At 38.6% G+C, this 17,881-nt stretch overlaps 1 protein-coding gene across 2 annotated transcripts in view; it reads right to left on the bottom strand.

Annotated features, from left to right (window-relative positions):
* LOC307161654 (NACHT, LRR and PYD domains-containing protein 3-like) overlaps nt 1–17,881 on the bottom strand; it is a 112,968-nt gene that overhangs the window by 83,839 nt on the left and 11,248 nt on the right. The window contains exons 3-7 of one of the 2 annotated variants that reach the window (XM_079876519.1): nt 1,369–1,462; nt 1,026–1,133; nt 728–835; nt 466–550; nt 8–203 (exon numbers count right to left, since the gene is read on the bottom strand). In XM_079876519.1, the coding sequence (XP_079732645.1) occupies nt 8–41 (34 nt within the window). In that variant the 5' untranslated portion in view covers nt 42–203; nt 466–550; nt 728–835; nt 1,026–1,133; nt 1,369–1,462. The remainder of the gene's footprint in view (nt 1–7; nt 204–465; nt 551–727; nt 836–1,025; nt 1,134–1,368; nt 1,463–17,881) is intronic. The other variant, XM_079876518.1, reaches the window with a different exon arrangement.

The following is a 17,881-nucleotide window of genomic DNA, read 5'->3' as shown; positions in this document are numbered from 1 at the left end:
CTCTTACTTTCTAGAGCATCAGCAGCTTCATCTTGCTTCATCTCTCTCAGGTAATGTAGTGTGAGATCAAGAGCTGCTGATTTGATACTGGATCTGTTCTCATTAAAGTCCTTCACAAAGTGTTGTGTGTTCTCTTTTTGTAATATTTTCTTTAACTTCTCCAGCTCATTCTTCAGAAATGTGATTATTTTGCTCTCAAGATCCTACAAACAAAAGTAAGAGAAAAGACAGAGTAACACAATTTAAGCCAAATTGTACATCTACATTTGGTCAACACTATTTATTCAATAATAATACATGTACATAAAAAATCCAGTTAAAAGACTAACATGCTAACCAAGTTGTGCTAAAATGTGTTTAAAAGGAAAAAATAAGTGATCAAGAAAAATTTAATTAAATTTCTTTGTTCAATAACATATTTGTTTGTTAGAAATATTAAACATTTATAAAAATGTGTTTTCCTACCTGGAAGATCCCTAGAAGATTGTCTTTGAAATTCTCGTGGTTCCTGTGAGTCTGAACGTCTGAGTCTAATGTCTCACATTGAAGCCTGTAATCCAATTAGTAAAATAAAATACTAACTGATATTTTACAGAAAGAGAAATAAGCATTAGCTGTGAATATTCTGACAAATATTTAATCTAAACATGTTTCATGATTGTTATTAACTGATACAATTTTTAAACACAGTCAATGTGTGACAAAATAAATTAGTAACACAAAATACCTTTTATTAGATGATGGTGTTTTCTCACTGAAGTCTGGTGGTATTCCACCTTTAGACCGATCACTCTTCAGAGACACAGAGCTGGACACATGCGAGCCTGATCTTACACTGATGACACAAAGAACAGAGAGAAAACACTTTACTACAGGAGATACTAAGTCTCATTTGAAAAGGTTTAAAGTTGCAAATAGTAATCAAATGCAGTATAGCTGTGTGTTTGTTCATTTATGACCATGATACACAAATAATAATACACAAATAATACAACCCTATAATGTAATGTAAACACGCAAAATACCTTTTATTAGATGATGGTGTTTTCTCACTGAAGTTTGGTCCTCTTCCACCTTTAGACTGATCACTCTTCAGAGACACAGAGCTGGACACATGTGAGCCTGATCTTACACTGATGACACAAAGAACAGAGAGAGAGAAATCACTTTAGTAAAGGAGGATCAACTGTGTCTGAAACACATCTGTGTCTTTATCTAATCCTCCACAGAAATAAACACACTCACATAATCAACAGTTTTATAGTTAACAATCATTTAATTTACTGGCTCACTGTCACAATCACAGACTCAAGGAGTCACCATGGACGAGTGCAAGGTCAGAGCAGTCCTAGAATTGCCACAACCTACCACCCTGAAAGAACTGCAGCGCTTCCTCGGATTTGCCATCTTCTATCGCCACTTCATAAGAAACTGCAGTTCAGTGGCAAGCCCACTCACATCCCTGGTGAAGAAAGGAACGAGTTGGCCACCCAAGCCTTTAATCAGCTCAAGCAGCGTTTCACCACAGCACCCATCCTGCACCATCCTGACCCTGAATTACCATTCGTGGTCGAAGTGGACGCTTTCAACACCGGTTTAGGAGCCGTTCTCTCTCAAAGTCAGGGGTCACCGCCAGTGCTTAATTTGTAAAGTGGGAGGTCCCGGAGTGCAGGGGGGGGTGGATCCGGCGACTCAAAACAGCGCTCCAGAGAATTTTTAACGCATGTGCTGAGGGGGTGCTAGATCATTGACAAGGGGAGCTTCGCAAAACTTGGCCATTAAATATTTAATATTCAATTATTTTAATGATCACAATTAAAGTTTTAATTTTATTAAATTGAACAAGCGCAACATTCAGCATTCAATCAAATATTCTAAAAGATGTAGGCTATTATTAATAATAATGTTATTTCAACATAATATCTCGTTATTTCGACATAATATGTGTGCATGCAACAAGCAAGATGTGCATTTGTAAATCCGGTGACACGTGTATTCATTTTTATTAATAAACTAGTGTTTTCTGACAGTGTCAGCTGCAAAGACGAAGTTGACGATCGCCATATATAGTGAACACGCATTACACGCCTATAGAGAGAAATGCACATAATGGATGAGATGCGCTCCAGTTAACGTGCAATGCAAGTGACCGCGCGGGTGCCTCCATGATTATTGTCTGTTATATTTGTTCTTATTCAAATATACACTTATTCATTAAATCCAGGCAATTGGTTGATGAAAAATTGATTAAAATTAAGAATCAAAACGAAATTCACTTTAAAGAAACGCTTTCTACAAAACAAAACTTAATGAAGTGTTCAAAATCATGTCTGACCCACACGTGTCATATATTGTGCATCCTATCTCATGCTGTTCACTTTTCATATTTATTTATTTCAACATTATAATATTTTAACAAATATGAAACTAAATGCGCTTATTTAATGGCTTCAACAGTATAGTAGGCCTACAGACTCTCTATTTGTACAAATTGCTGCACATTCATTTAATTCTGAATTTTGCACACACAAGTTGAAAGGCATTTGTTCAAATCAAGTTCACGGATAATTGTGCGTACATTTATTAATCATTATGATACTAAAATCATAACAAAGTAGGCGATGCTATGTACAAAAAATCAGATGAGCCCAGAATATGAACGCAATTACACGTTAACCCCCTGGGGTCGGCGGTATCGCCGGCGATACCAGCTTGCTTTTTTTTATCAGTGTAAAAGAGACTCATAAATACTCTGTTGACTTTGATTTTCCATAGGAGTTTCATACATCAATCGATCCTGTTAAGTGTGTATTTTTTTTTGTGAATACTCACAATAAAAACAAAGTGTTGTGCTTTTTGCCAATTAAAGAAAAATAAACACAAAGCGAGTTCTGCCTTCTCTCTGTCAGTTAAGTCCATTCTGAAACGCGTCCGAAAATGAACCATAACTCAGCGAATACTCAGTCAAACAGTCACACAGGCACACAGGCATGAAGCTTGAATTCTCTTCTTTTAAATGAAGTAATTTTTATAAAAAACAAATTTATGCAATCTGTATGAAAAGAGAGAGATGTCAGTCATTCTCATCTCAGCTCATTATTTTTAATTTGACCCCGTCCACGGACAGCACGCGCTATTCAAACGCAAATGACTGAGGCAATCCACGCAAACCTGTGAACGCCCCCATATCAGCGCGAGAAAACACATCAAGCTTATTCAGATCATTGTACTTGTTTACACCGTCTCGCGACGCTGTGAGGAATAATACTATCGTAATAATAATAATGGAAAATGTACCTCAGAAGTAGGGCTGGGCGATATATCGAATATACTCGATATATCGCGGCTTGTAGTCCGTGCGATGTAGAAAATGACTAAATCCTGAAACTTGCGGACATTTTTTTTTCCTTTGTTTTTTCCCCCTCTTGTCCTGTCCAGCATCGAAGCAAGCATAATGATTACCTTGATAGCCTAAGTTAAGAAGCTTATTTTATTTTATTTTTGATGCTTGTTTGTAGATTAACTTTTACATACTCGCGGACATTTAACTCCAGGCTTCTCACACTCTTTCTCGTCTTTCCCTCTCACAGAGAGACAAAACAAATGCACATAGTTACAAACGTCAGTCTGTCGCGCATGCAACGTCATACGCCCTCGACCAGCAGAAAGATAGCGGCAGCAGGTGCTAACGGTTACACATGGAGGAGGACGAATTAATAAAAAAAAGAAACAGCACAGGATCCATCGTCTGGCGGTGGTTTGGTTTCAAGAAGGAAGATGTTGAACAAACAACGGTGATATGCAAAATCTGTCGCAAAAGCATCGCTTCAAAATGTAGCAGTACATCAAATTTATATCACCATTTGAGAAACCACCCGCTAGAAAATGAAGAGTGCTTGAAACTCCGCACGACAACATCTCAGAGCGGTGCAATATCAAAGAAAGTGCCTAAGCAACCAGCACTCACGCAACTGAGTCTGGCCTCTTCTATTTCCAGATCAACGCCGTACGACAAAAACAGTCAAAAACAGAAGGAGATAACGTGTGCAGTAACCCACCACATCGCGAAAGACATGGCCCCGGTTAATGTTGTTGAAAAGCCCGGGTTCAGAAAGCTCATCAACACACTTGACCCAAGATATAATCTGCCGGGTCGCAAATATTTTGCAGAGAAAGCGCTGCCTGAGTTGTACATTAAAGTGAGGGAAGAGCTGGCCAGTCAGCTTGTAAATGTGACCCACTTCTCAACAACTGCCGACATATGGAGCAGCCGAACATGTGAGCCATACCTCAGTTTGACGGTCCACTATATAGACAATTGGGAGTTGAAAAGCAAGTGCCTTCAGACGAGCTTTCTTCCTGAGGATCACACTGGCGGGATCATCGCACAAGGCCTGCAAGATGCTCTCGTCATGGAATTTAAATGAAGCTCGTCAGGTGTGCATCACCACCGATAACGGCGCTAACATCGTCAAAGCTGTGAGCCTGAACCACTGGACAAGTCTACAGTGTTTTGGCCATCGCCTGCATCTTGCAATTGGTGAGTGTTTTTTACCACTGTGATAAAATAGTAATTATCTTTATTGATATATGAGCAATGTTATAATAGCCTACTGCATGGTCATAACACAGAATTTAATGTTAACATATGTTTCCCATGCCAATAAAGCTGTATTGAATATTAGAGAGAGAGAGAGAGAGAGAGAGAGAGAGAGAGAGAGAATGAATGCGAGTGATTTTTCAAAAAAGTACATACTGTACTATACTAGCTTAGGCACCTTAGAGTTACATGTTCTTTCTTTTTCTGCATTAGTGTGTCAGTAGACTGCTCTTTATTATGCATTTTTTTATATTTTGAAACTTATATTTTTTGATAGCATCTTCACTTTTACACAGTACTATATAAATAAATAATTACCAAGAATTAGTTTAGTGTTAGGCTGAGTGGATTTCTTCACAATTACTATACCCTTTTAAATGATTATAACATTTTAAATGTTTGTTTTCATTCTCAGAGAGAAGCATGAAGGACCCCCGTATTGACCGTGCTGTTGCTGTGTGCAAGAAGGTAGTGAGCAGCTTCTCTTTCAGTTGGAAGAGGAGGAGAGACCTGGCCACAGCGCAGCAAGAGCTAAATCTCCCGGCACACCAGCTCATCAGTGAGTCTCCTACCAGGTGGGGATCCCGAGAGAAGATGATTGAGCGGGTACTGGAGCAGGAGCAGACATGGGCAGTATTTCAATTAAATGTATTTTAAATACGTATTTAATTACTTTAGTGTATTTTGTAATTTGTATTTTGCAGGTGTGGAAAAAATAAAATGTAGTTTGTAACAAAATATTTTGAGGGAGTGTATTTAGAGTATTTCAAATACTTAAATACTTAAGACAAATCACCATATGCTTATCACCATAGTAAATGATTTTGCCATATTTTCAGTCTGATGTTGCCAAAGGCAATGTCCAGGTTAGATGCACGAAAATCACGTGACACCCTGTAGACCGGGCTCCCTCCAAGAAGTGAATGAGTTTTGAACACAGGAGAAGAAGTGGCGCTGCTCCTCTTAAAGAGATACTCCACTTTTTTTGGAAATAGGCTCATTTTACAACTCCCCCAGAGTTAAACAGTTGAGTTTTACCGTTTTCGAATCCATTCAGCCGATCTCCGGGTCTGGCGGTACCACTTTTAGCATAGCTTAGCATAGATCATTGAATCGGACGAGACCATTAGCATCTCTCTCAAAAAAATGACCAAAGAGTTTTGATATTTTTCCTATTTAAAACTTGACTCTTCTGTAGTTACATCATGTACTAAGACATATCATTTGTCTTAGTTGCGTCATATCATTACGCCTGCTGGACTCATGGTACGGCAGCAAAGTTTCTTGATTATTACGACGGAATGAGAGTATAGTTCTCAGCCATATCAGCCTAGAAAATCGCAACTTTTCATTTTCCGTCGGTCTTAGTACACGATGTAACTACAGAAGAGTCAAGTTTTAAATAGGAAAAATATCAAAACTCTTTGGTCATTTTTTTGAGAGAGATGCTAATGGTCTCGTCCGATTCAATGATCTATGCTAAGCTATGCTAAAAGTGGGACCCCCAGACCCGGAGATCGGCTGAATGGATTAGAAAACGGTAAAACTCAACTGTTTAACTCTGGGGGAGTTGTAAAATGAGCCTATTTCCAAAAAAAAGTGGAGTATCCCTTTAAGGCACGAGTAGAGTAACGGTGATAATATGGCTACGTAGCCTACATCAAACACGTTTTGCTATTAAGGGCAGCCTACCACACCATTGATGTGAACTTAGCTATACATGCCATTTACGTCAGAGGGAGCTATTTCAGGCCCTGTAGAGATTTAGTGAAATGCCCATGCTTTTTTATTTTACTACTTCGCCATTTTGAATTTACACATTTCTCATATTTGTGTTATTGCTACTATTTGTGTTATTGACCTTTCAGTAATACAAAAGAAGACTTAAGATTATTGTGGGAGTATTTTTGTACTTTCAAAATACTAATTACTTGTATTTTATTTAAATACATTTTTCACATCAGTATTTTGTATTTTATTTTGTTACATTTCATGAGCCAGTATTTGTAGTTTGTAACAAAATAGTTTTTGATGTATTTGTGCCCACCTCTGAGCAGGAGCAAGCTATTTCTCAAGTCTTGGCTGCAGACAAGAAAACCCGGCATCTCGTTCTCACCTGGCAAGACCTGGAAGTTCTAGAGTCAGTGCACAAGGCTCTCAAACCTCTCCTGGAATTCACCGACGCTCTATCTGGTGAGAGCTATGTCACAGTGTCCTATGTCAAGCCTGTTCTCCATCTCTTCCAGTCCAGCCTCTTGGCACGTCAGGAGAATGACACCCCACTGACCCAGTCTATCAAAGCCTCTATCCTGGATTACCTGAGGGAGAAGTATTCTGATCCTTCCACTAACGACCTGCTGGACATGGCAGGCTTAGTGGATCCCAGGTTCAAGATAACATACTGCACAGAAAAAAAGGTGGAGGCCATCAAGAGCAGAGCCATAACCGAGATGGAGGCAATGCTCTATGAGACTGACCAGGGCACAGCTGAGTTGGCTGCTTCACTGCCTCAAGATGCAACAACGGTATCACAGCCAGAAGAGCCACTAAGGAAGAAATCCCTGGGCAGCTTCTTTAAAACTGCAGCAACATCTTCCGCCACACTGTCGCAGAGAGAGCTTATTGAAAAAAAGTTGTCTGCCTACTTGCAGTCTGTTAATGTTGACAGTGAAGCAAATCCATTGCAGTGGTGGAACGACCATGAGGAAATGTTCCCAAACCTGAAAAATGTGGCAAAAAAATATCTGTGTGTGCCCGCCACCAGTTCCCCGTCGGAAAGGGTATTTAGTACCAGTGGTAATATAGTTACATGCCATCGAGCATCTCTCAAACCAGACGCTGTTGATAGGCTTGTGTTTTTGGCACAAAACCTCTAAACAACCTGGTATTCACTGGTTGTTGTTACAAAGGGACAACATAGTATGCACGAAATACAACTACATATTTTTTTACTTTTTATTTGTGCCATATATTTCATGCAGAAGAAACCAAAACTAAAGCTGCAAACTTTTCCATAATGGACCAGATTCACCTTTTGTGAATTGTTTTATGTTTAGGTATTGTGTTTGAAACCATAGGATTGTTTATTAAAAAACTAAAAGGAGGGTCCTTTTTATAAATACACTTTCTTTTCCAACATTTGATTTCCTATTATGCAGCTATTTTTTATTTTACTGATTTTGAAATTACCTGTGACATCCTGCACAAAAGCGCATTATATATATTTGTTTTAAATATCCTAGTGGCATTATGCACAACAGGTGCACTTAAATTTAGTGTTGTTTTGAAATGTCATCTTAATGACAACATGCACAAAAGGGCACTTTATTTGTTTTAAATTATTGTAGTGGCATTATGTACAAGAAGTGCACTTTAATTTTGTGTTTTGAAATGCCATGTGAGTTACAGCATGCACAAGCGTGCCCTAATGTCTTGTTTTGAAATGTTGTCTCTGACAATTTTGCACAAAACATGCACTTTCTGTTGACAATTTTATGTTTGTGCCACTCACTGTTTAATAAATACAATTATGTTAACTTTGACTTAGTTGTGATATCCCCTTTTTTGCATGAAAGTTTAAAATTAGCATATATTAATGCAGTATGAACAAGAATGTTTTAATGTAGACATATAGAATCATCATACTGGTGTGATTGTATGCATCAAAGTTTTAATTCAAGGCTAAGGCAAAATATCGAGATATATATCGCGTATCGTGACATGGCCTAAAAATATTGCGGTATTTATAAAAGGCCATATCGCCCAGCCCTACTCAGAAGTGCTGGTATTTCGAGGACAACGGATCCTGAGCTATGGAATACTGTAGTAAGTTTTTTTTCATTCTCAAGTGAATCGCGTTTCTGTGTGTGAATGAATGAACGGCAGAGATGCGCGCTGTTTACCACAACTGGCAAAAAGACGGTTTAAATTTGAATCACGTTTCTGTGTGTGAATGAATGTTTCGCTTTTAGCAAACTGTATTGCTATACTGAGTAAAAATCGACTGAAATATGTTGAAATAAAATGTATTTGTATAAGCAACGTATTAAACTGCAAATTAACATTTATATTTCTTATAATAAAAACGAAAGACCTATGTTACAGACAGATGAAAGACAACATTTCGTTGATTAGTTTTGGATAGATTATACATTTTTACTGTAAAATATCTGCCACCTCAAATAAGCTTTTGTTTGCCAATTTTTGCTCATATGTTAAATATAGTATGTTTTGTCAAAAATAATCAAATAATATGTTATAGGCTAGTGTTTATTCCAATGTAGCCTAGGCTATATTCAAGTAATGAATCCTTAACTTTGAAATATGTATGATAAAATGTATACTTTAGTTTTTACAAAGAAAGATTACACTTGAATTGTTGTTGTAATTGTAACCTTTTTAATAAAAAAATATATATTTACAAGGTAGATGTAAACAAACTATTAAAAGGTAAATATAAGCCTTTTCTTTAAATAATTTTTATTGTGTTTTATTAGTGACAAATTTGGGGAGAGGATAAATATTCCAAAACTGAAAATACAGTATGAGAATTAACTGCACAATTACTAGACATGTTTTCCTTGGATATTATAGGCCAATTTGCAAGCACAATTTGTGAAAAAAAAACAAAACAAATGAGATGCTTCCAACTGTTGCTCTTGCATTCTTTCTTGTGGCTCAGTGACACACCTGAATGAGTGGCTCATTAAGTATGCGGGCCCCATTGTCAAGTCAAGTCAAGTCAAGTTTATTTATATAGCGCTTTTCACAATACAGATTGTATCAAAGCAGCTTCACAGTATTAAATTAAAATAATACAACAAGGTTTGTTTCTAGTGAAATTTATTGATTGATAAAATTAAATTAAATATTCCCAAAATATCCCCAACTGAGCAAGCCAAAGGCAACAGTGGCAAGGAACCGAAAAAAACCTCCATCAGGTGACCTAATGGTGAGCTGAAACTCCATCAGGTGACCTAATGGAGAGAAAAAAAAAAACCTTGGGAGAACCCAGGCTCAGTCGGGGGCCAGTTCTCCTCTGGCATTTATGAACTAGAGGCCGGATTGTAGTTTGAACTGTAAGATTAAGAATATTATATGAATGCCTGGCTGAAGAGATGCGTCTTTAATCTAGTTTTAAACTGGGAGAGCGAGTCTGAGCAACGAACAGTATCAGGAAGGCTATTCCAGAGTTTTGGAGCTAAATGTGAAAATGCTCTCCCTCCTTTGGTGGATCTGGATATCCTAGGTATGACCAAAAGCCTCAAATTTAGTGATCTTAAAGAGCGTGATAGATTATAGGGCGATAGAAGATCCGTTAAATAGACTGGAGCTAAGCCGTTTAGGGCTTTAAAAGTCAGTAGCAATACCTTATAATTAATACGGAACTTTATAGGTAACCAATGTAGTGATGTCACAGTTCTGTCACCCTTGTTCTGGGTTTTCTCTTGGTTTGTGACAGAGCTGTGACACTCCCGGTTTGTCATGTGTTTGTGTTGTTTGGTCTGTTGTGAGCACATGGCTGTCATGTTATTTCCTTGTGCCATGTGCTCTCCTGTCTATTGTCTAGCCCCTCCCATCTTGTTATCCGATTATTGGTTTATTTGTCCCACCTGTCCTTCTCGTTACCCTCCTTTGTTTGTTCCCCTATTTAGCCTCCCTGTGTTTGTAGTCCTGTGCTGGTTTGTTTGTCCTAGTTGCTTGTTCCTGGTGTTTCCTTCCCGTTTTGCTATCTGAGTTTTTGAGTTTGTACCTTGTCTGCCGGTTAATAAATTTCCTCTGCATTTGAATCCTCGTCTCACATTCATCCATTCCGTGACAAGTGATGATAAAATCGGTGTTATATGATCATATTTTCTTGATCTAGTAAGAACTCTAGCAGCTGCATTTTGGACTAACTGTAGCTTGTTTATTGAGGATGCAGGACAACCAGCTAATAAAGCATTACAGTAATCTAGTCTCATGGTCATGAATGCATGAACTAACTTTTCTGCATCAGAAACTGATAGCATATTATGTAGCTTAGCAATGTTTCTAAGGTGGAAAAAGGCTGTTCTTGTAACATATGAAATATGATTTTCAAAAGACAGGTTGCAATCTAATATAACACCCAGGTCTTTTACTGTAGAGGATAAAGTAACAGGACATCCTACTATGTTAAAGTTGTATTGTGAGAGGTTTTGTGGGCGGTTTTTTGAACTGATAAGTAGTACCTCTGTCTTGTCTGGATTTAATAAAAGAAAATTACGCGTCATCCAATCTTTTATATCTTTAATACACTCTGTCAATTTGGATAATTTAGCGTTTTCATCCGGCCGTGATGAAATATATATTTGAGTGTCATCGGCATAACAATGGAAACTAATTTCATGTTTCCTTATAATATTTCCAAGTGGCATCATATATATTGAGAATAATAGAGGGCCTAACACAGATCCCTGCGGCACTCCATAGTTTACTGGAGTTATGATCGATTTTTCTCCATTTAAATAGACAAAATGGTAGCGGTCAGATAAGTATGATCTGAACCAGCTTAATGCTTGTCCTTGAACACCAGTATAATTTTGTAGTCGATCTAAGAGTATTGTGTGATCTATAGTATCGAACGCAGCACTAAGATCAAGTAAAACTAGTATTGAGATACAGCCTTGGTCAGAAGCTAATAGTAAATCATTTGTGATTTTAACGAGCGCAGTTTCAGTGCTATGATGCGGTCTGAATCCAGACTGAAACTTTTCATAGATGTCATTTTCTTTCAAGAAAGAGCCCAGTTGGGCGGATACAACTTTTTCTAGTATTTTAGACATAAAAGGAAGATTTGAAATGGGTCTATAATTTGCTAGATTATGTGGGTCTAATTGTGATTTCTTAATGAGAGGTTTTATAACTGCCAATTTAAATGTTTTTGGAACATGACCTAAAGATAAAGATGAGTTAATAATATTGAGGAGAGGCTCTTCCACTATAGGTAAAACTTCTTTCAGTAGTTTAGTGGGTATAGGATCTAAATAAACATGTTGTTGTTTTAGATGAAGTGATAAGTTTATTTAACTCTTTTTGTTCTATAGTTGTAAAGCACTGTAATTGTTCTTGCGGGGTGATAATTGAGGCTGAATTATAAGGCGCGATTGAGGATTGAACGTTTACAATTGTGGTTCTGATGTTTTCTATTTTCTCAGTGAAGAACTTCATTAAATCATTACTACTAAACTGTAACGAAATATTTTGTTCAGGTGACATCTGTTTATTTGTTAAATAAAAACCTAGGATTGTGTCTAGGATTTGGTTGTTGTCTATTAGTTTGCGGAGGTGCTCAGCCCTGGCTGCTTTTAGGGCCTTTTTATAACGTGACATACTGTATTTCCATGCGATTCTAAAGACCTCTAAATTAGTTTGTTTCCATGTATGCTCTAAATTACGGGTTTCTCTCTTTAGAACAAGCGTAGTATTGTTGTACCATGGTGCTTTACTTTTCTCTCTGACCTTTTTTAATCTAATGGGTGCAACAATATCCAATTTTCCAGAGAGAATGGTGCTCATAGTGCTAGATAATTCCTCTAGTTCATCTGTTTGTTTGGGTTCACTGAGCAAAATTATCTATGGTGGATGGAAGGATTGTTCTGCCTGATCGATAACGCGGCACAGCATGACATATTACAGGAGTACGTAATATGCAAGTTACCATGTAATGGTCAGTGACATCATCACTTTGTGGAATGATATCTATATCGGTTGGATCGGTTCCATGTGATATAATTAAATCGAGTGTATGATTAAAACGATGAGTTGGTCCGGTAACGTTTTGCTTGACCCCAAAGGAGTTTAATAAATCTGTAAACGCAGCCCCTAACGCATCATTTGGATTATCTACGTGTATGTTAAAATCTCCAACAATTAATGCTTTATCGACATTGACTAATAGGTCTGAGAGAAAATCTGCAAACTCTTTTAGGAAATCAGCGTAAGGCCCAGGCGGTCTATATACAGTAGCCAAGGCTAGAGATAATAGGGATGTTTTTCTAACATCTAAGAGCGTAACATTTAGTACAAGTACTTCAAACGAAGCTATTATCTGTGACTATTTCATTTACAATAACTGCCTTAGGTGTGAGTGATCTAATGTTTAGAAGACCTAGCTTTAGAAATTGTTTTTGTTTACTAATAGCAACATTTTCTGTTTTAATAACAATTAGATTTTTCCTAGATCCTGCAGTAGATTTATTATTTGATCTCACTAAACGAGGAATAGACACAGTTTCTATGTAATGTTCTACACTAGTATTTATATCAGTTAAATTGGTGCAGCAGAGACTATGATTTGGACTTTTGGTTACTAGTCAAAAGGTATTTAACATTTTGGAGATGTTATCCGACAGAAGATCCGCTCCGAATCTGCTTGGGTGTAAGCCATCAGCACGGAAAAGCCTAGGACGCTCCCAAAACAGATTCTAATTATTTACAAAGAGCAGTTTCTGCTCATTGCACCATGACATTAACCATTCATTTAGCGCGAATAGTCTACTGAACTTTTCATGTCCTAGTCGGTACGTGGGAAGCGGTCCTGACACAATGATCGTTGTTTCAGGCGATGTGCTGCGTACCGTATCGATCAGATTCCTGAAGTCTTTCTTCAGAACCTCCGTCTGGCGCAGCCTGATGTCGTTCACTCCCGCGTGCAGGACCACAGTTCCGACGCGCTCGTCACCGTTCAGAATCTTGGGAACGCGAGCAGCGATTTCAGAAAGTCGAGCACCAGGAAAGCAGTGACTGTGCACCTTACTTTTACCTAACGTAGAGTGTACGTGCCGAACGATGGAATCGCCGATGATCACAGCATCACGTTCCGTTTCGCGAAGAGGGGAGAAGCGGTTTTGGGTGGATATCTCGAAAACCGGGAGGGTCGGAGAGAGTCTTGGTCTAGACCTGACTCGCGTCTTCCGCTGCGGAACCATCCAGGCTTCGTGGTGGCGTGTTGGAGCCGGAGTGAACGAGACCATGGCTGATTACGACCTCGGCGCTCGGGACCGATGCTGAGAAACGCACGGAGTAGACGAGGTCAGAGTCAGCGGGTTAGTAACGTTAATCACTGATTTGTGTGCATCGGCACGTGATGTTTCAAAAGCTAAACGCCGGTCTCTCAGCTCGGCTTGTCTCACTAAAAGGTCGTGGATCTGTTTCTCAACAGCTTCCAGCTCAGACTGCAGTGCGTGCAGCTCAAATGTGTCCTCACCTGCACCAAAAGGTAGACTACTTACATCTGATATATTCGTCATTTTAACAGATGGACAGTAAGTTAGCAACGATGCTACCAGTGATGCTATCAATATTAATACTAATTTATGACTGAAGTCTTGGATATAATCCGTCTTTTTAGTGGTACGGGTGTAGAGTAGACGCACAATAGGCGAAAAAATGTTTGTTTGTAAGTGAGTGTGCGAAGACGCGTTCAGCCGTGATCCACAGGAGTAACCTATAAGAGTATCCGATGTTAGATCACTAATAGGCTTGAGACGCGTCTGCACAACAGTCCACATTGTAACTATGAGGTGAGGAAAAGTAGAAAGTGTTCGTTGTAAGTGAGTTTAGAGAGAAAATCAAGAATTATAAATCAAATCGATGGAGCTCCAAAGACAGCAACGCATTCAGACGCGACGCATGTGCATTCGTCAACAGGAAGTCAACACCGTGTGTGTCCATTGTCTCCTCAGGATGAACCACTAAATATGCATGATGGTGTTGGACGTTGACGCCCACTCCGCATATTGCCTTTCCAAACAGAAAGTGTGTATTGTGTATCGTATCAATGTATTGTGTTATGTGAATGATTAGGCAGGATGATTTTCACATCATTTTGAAGAAAAAACTCTTCAAATTCTTGAAGGCGACAACATCCATTAGTCAAAAGTCTTATTGACACATATTTAGTATGTTTTGTGGCCTTATTTCAGAAACTTTAGTTTTTAGTTTTTTCAATAACCATGCATAAACATTATTCTCTCAAAAATGCAAACATGTACATTCATGTTGCTCACATATTATGGAAGCCCTGTTTGTGCTAAATAGAGTGTAATTACACCTTTGCCATTAATATGTTTAAAAGCAACTGAAAAAAGCACAAATGTCAGGGCATGTCAGAACATCTCAAGGACCCCAAAAACACCTTAGATCCCAGAGGGTTAAGCATTTCCTCCCATAGAACACCATTATAAGAACGCTTAAAGGGATAGTTCACTTTGAAATTAAATTTTGGTATGTTTTAGCTTACCTCAAGGGCATCCAAGATGTAGGTGTCTTTTTTTCCGCAGTAGTTTTAATTTTGATATTTTTAGGTCAAACCGTTCTTGTCTGTCAGTGATATAATGCAGGTCTATGGTCACCCCCTCAAAGAGCATGCACAGAGTCCAAATTAAAACAATTCCCCGTTGTCCAAATTAAACAATTCCCCATCGTAAGTACACATTGATGGCCTAAGACACGAAACGAGCGGTTTGTGTGAGAAAACGAACAGTATTTATATAGTTTTTAGCTCTTATACACAGCCACGTCCAAGTGATCTGAGGGCGCGGGCGCATCCTGGTGTGTGACGTGTGCGCAGACGTGGCTGTATATAAGAGCTAAAAACTATATAAATACTGTTCGTTTTCTCACACAAACCGCTCGTTTCGTGTCTTAAGCCATCAATGTGTACTTACGATGGGAAATTGTTTAATTTGGATGATGGGGAATTGTTTTAATTTGGACTCTGTGCATGCTCTTTGAGGGGGTGACCATAGACCTGCATTATTTGACTGACAGACAAGAACGGTTTGACCTAAAAATATCAAAATTGAAACTACTGCGGAAAAAAAGACACCTACATCTTGGATGCCCTTGAGGTAAGCTAAAACATACCAAAATTTAATTTCAAAGTGAACTATCCCTTTAATGTGGCTTAATGCAGATTAGAATCCCCTTATTATGTCGAAATTAGGGATGGGCATGATTAATCGACGATCGATAATTGATCGTTAAGAATTTCGTCAATCACGTTTATTTGTTATCGATTAAACTAATGCAGGTTGCGTTGCGTAGTGTGAGTCTTGAAGCAATGGAATTCATTTTAGCGCGGAGATACCTGTGCATCCCGGCAACGTCAGTCCCCTCAGAGCGGGTGTTTTCGGCGGCTGGACTGGCTGTCACCAGGTTGCGGTCGCGTCTGATCCCAGATCATGTCAACATGTTTATCTTTCTCAACAGAAATCAGTAGACTGGTGCAGAAGTTCTATGGGAAATTCATGCGTTTTCTCAGATCGGATAGCTATCTGATTTATCAAAACGATTCCATTTACACCTGGTCACATAAATGTGTTTTTGCAAAACGGATATAAATCCGATCTTGAATTCCCGCGCTATATGCATATTTAAATTGTTGCACGTAACCGAAAGCAACTGATATGAGCTGCATTTTATTGATCATCAGCGAAAATTTCTAAATCAAAGACCGCAACAAGATATTGCGGCAACAGCCCTGGTAAGATCATTTCGGTTCTTTACTTTTAATGAAGATGATTGTGTGTTGATGAATGACTTTCACTTTGATTTGCAATAGTTTGCACGTTGGCTTGATGAATAGATGCTCATCTGTATTGATGCGTGTTGAAGTAGCGTCGTCATATCTGGCTATAACATGACATATAGCCTATAACACGCTCTCACACGTTTATTTCTTAGCATTTTTGGGATAAGTCAAATTTACATATGTGGTTTCAACAACCAGATGCATTTACTCTTGTCCAGTTTCGTCTGGAATGCGTCTCAGATCTCCTCCTGAAGTGGTTTGAGCGATCGGGTTTAAATCCGTCTCGAATGCGTTTCGGAGGCCATTTACACCTGGTCTTTTCACGATCGGAGGATAGCTATCCGATCACAGAAAACGGATGAAGTGGCCATGGGTCTCTGTTTAAGAACGCCGGCTCGCAGCTGCAGGTTCCGCTGTTTTAGAGCACCGCAGGGCATATCTTCAAGTCTACCGAACGTACCGCAGGGCATATCTTCAAGTCTACCGAATTATAAAGATCTCATCGAGGACAAACAAACTGTATTTTTGTATTTTCATTGCATTTTCAATTTATAAAAAATTTAAAGAAATAATGAATTTCAATATAAAAATAAACCTGCTCCCCGACCACGTGGGAGACCCCGACGTCGTCAGCCACCTCACGCCAGGAGTCGCTCGCAGGGAGGGGGCTCTGTCACAGTCACAGACTCTGTAACCTCCCTCTCCAGCGATCAGAGGGCACCCTCACCTGAATATTGACTCTTTCACTACACACTACATTTCCCAACAGCCCCAGTTCTGACTCTAATCACTATGCTCAGCTGTATCTCATCTACTAGGCTTTTTAGCTGCACTGCATGCAGCTCTCAGTGTGAAGTCTTGTTTTGCTACTGTGAAAATTACTGAGCGTTTATTCCTGTGACTGCCTGATCGTTTTGTGACCCTACCGGTTTTGGATATCTCCCTGTCTGCTGTCTGCCTACGTTACCTCTGCTTTGTTCTCTGACTCTGACTGTTTGCTGCCTGCCCTGATCTTCTGCCTGGAATTGTACTACGATTTAGCCCTGTCTTCACTGCTGTATCGGCTGGTTCTGACCCTTGCCTGTTTGACTACTCAAATTAAGCTGCAAATGGATCTCTCTGACAACACTCACATTAGTTTAATTTCTTTAATACATGAGTGAGATTAAATATGTTGAGAATTATAATTTAAGAAAACGTCAAGTTTTTGTTTATTGACAAAAGAGAGCAGAAATGTCTGTGTGACAGTTTTGTTAGCATACTTATGTAGCGTAAACGCATTAGCTCAAATGATATACAGGGAATTTATATAATTAATCAGGAATATGATTAATATATATTGCATATTACAGTTACATTAAAGTTATGAAAAATAGATAAATTGAATATATCAATATACCATTCTTCAGATCAATTATCCTGATATCCTTGAAATTAATGTAATTATCGAACAGTTGTTTGTCCAGCAAAGACCGTAAGATTACTTATCAACTTCTCATAAAAGGTATCACTTCTTATAAGTTCAGGAAACGTAGTTTCTGGCCATGGAAACCATTCTCCTGTCCTTATAAAATTTAGGTTACTTAAACCATAATCAAATTGTAAAGCTTGTAGCTAGGATCAAAAACATTTCAGGGACCCGTAATGTGAGAAATATAGACAGAATCAATCTAGGATTATAATGGATTTTTTTTTAATCATTGAACTAATACTACAGTTATACA

This window comes from Squalius cephalus (assembly GCF_949319135.1).
Source record: "Squalius cephalus genome assembly, chromosome: 7".
NCBI classification, from domain to species: Eukaryota; Metazoa; Chordata; class Actinopteri; order Cypriniformes; family Leuciscidae; genus Squalius; species Squalius cephalus.
Note: the sequence above shows the minus strand (reverse complement) of the source record. Positions and strands in the feature narration are given on the sequence as shown.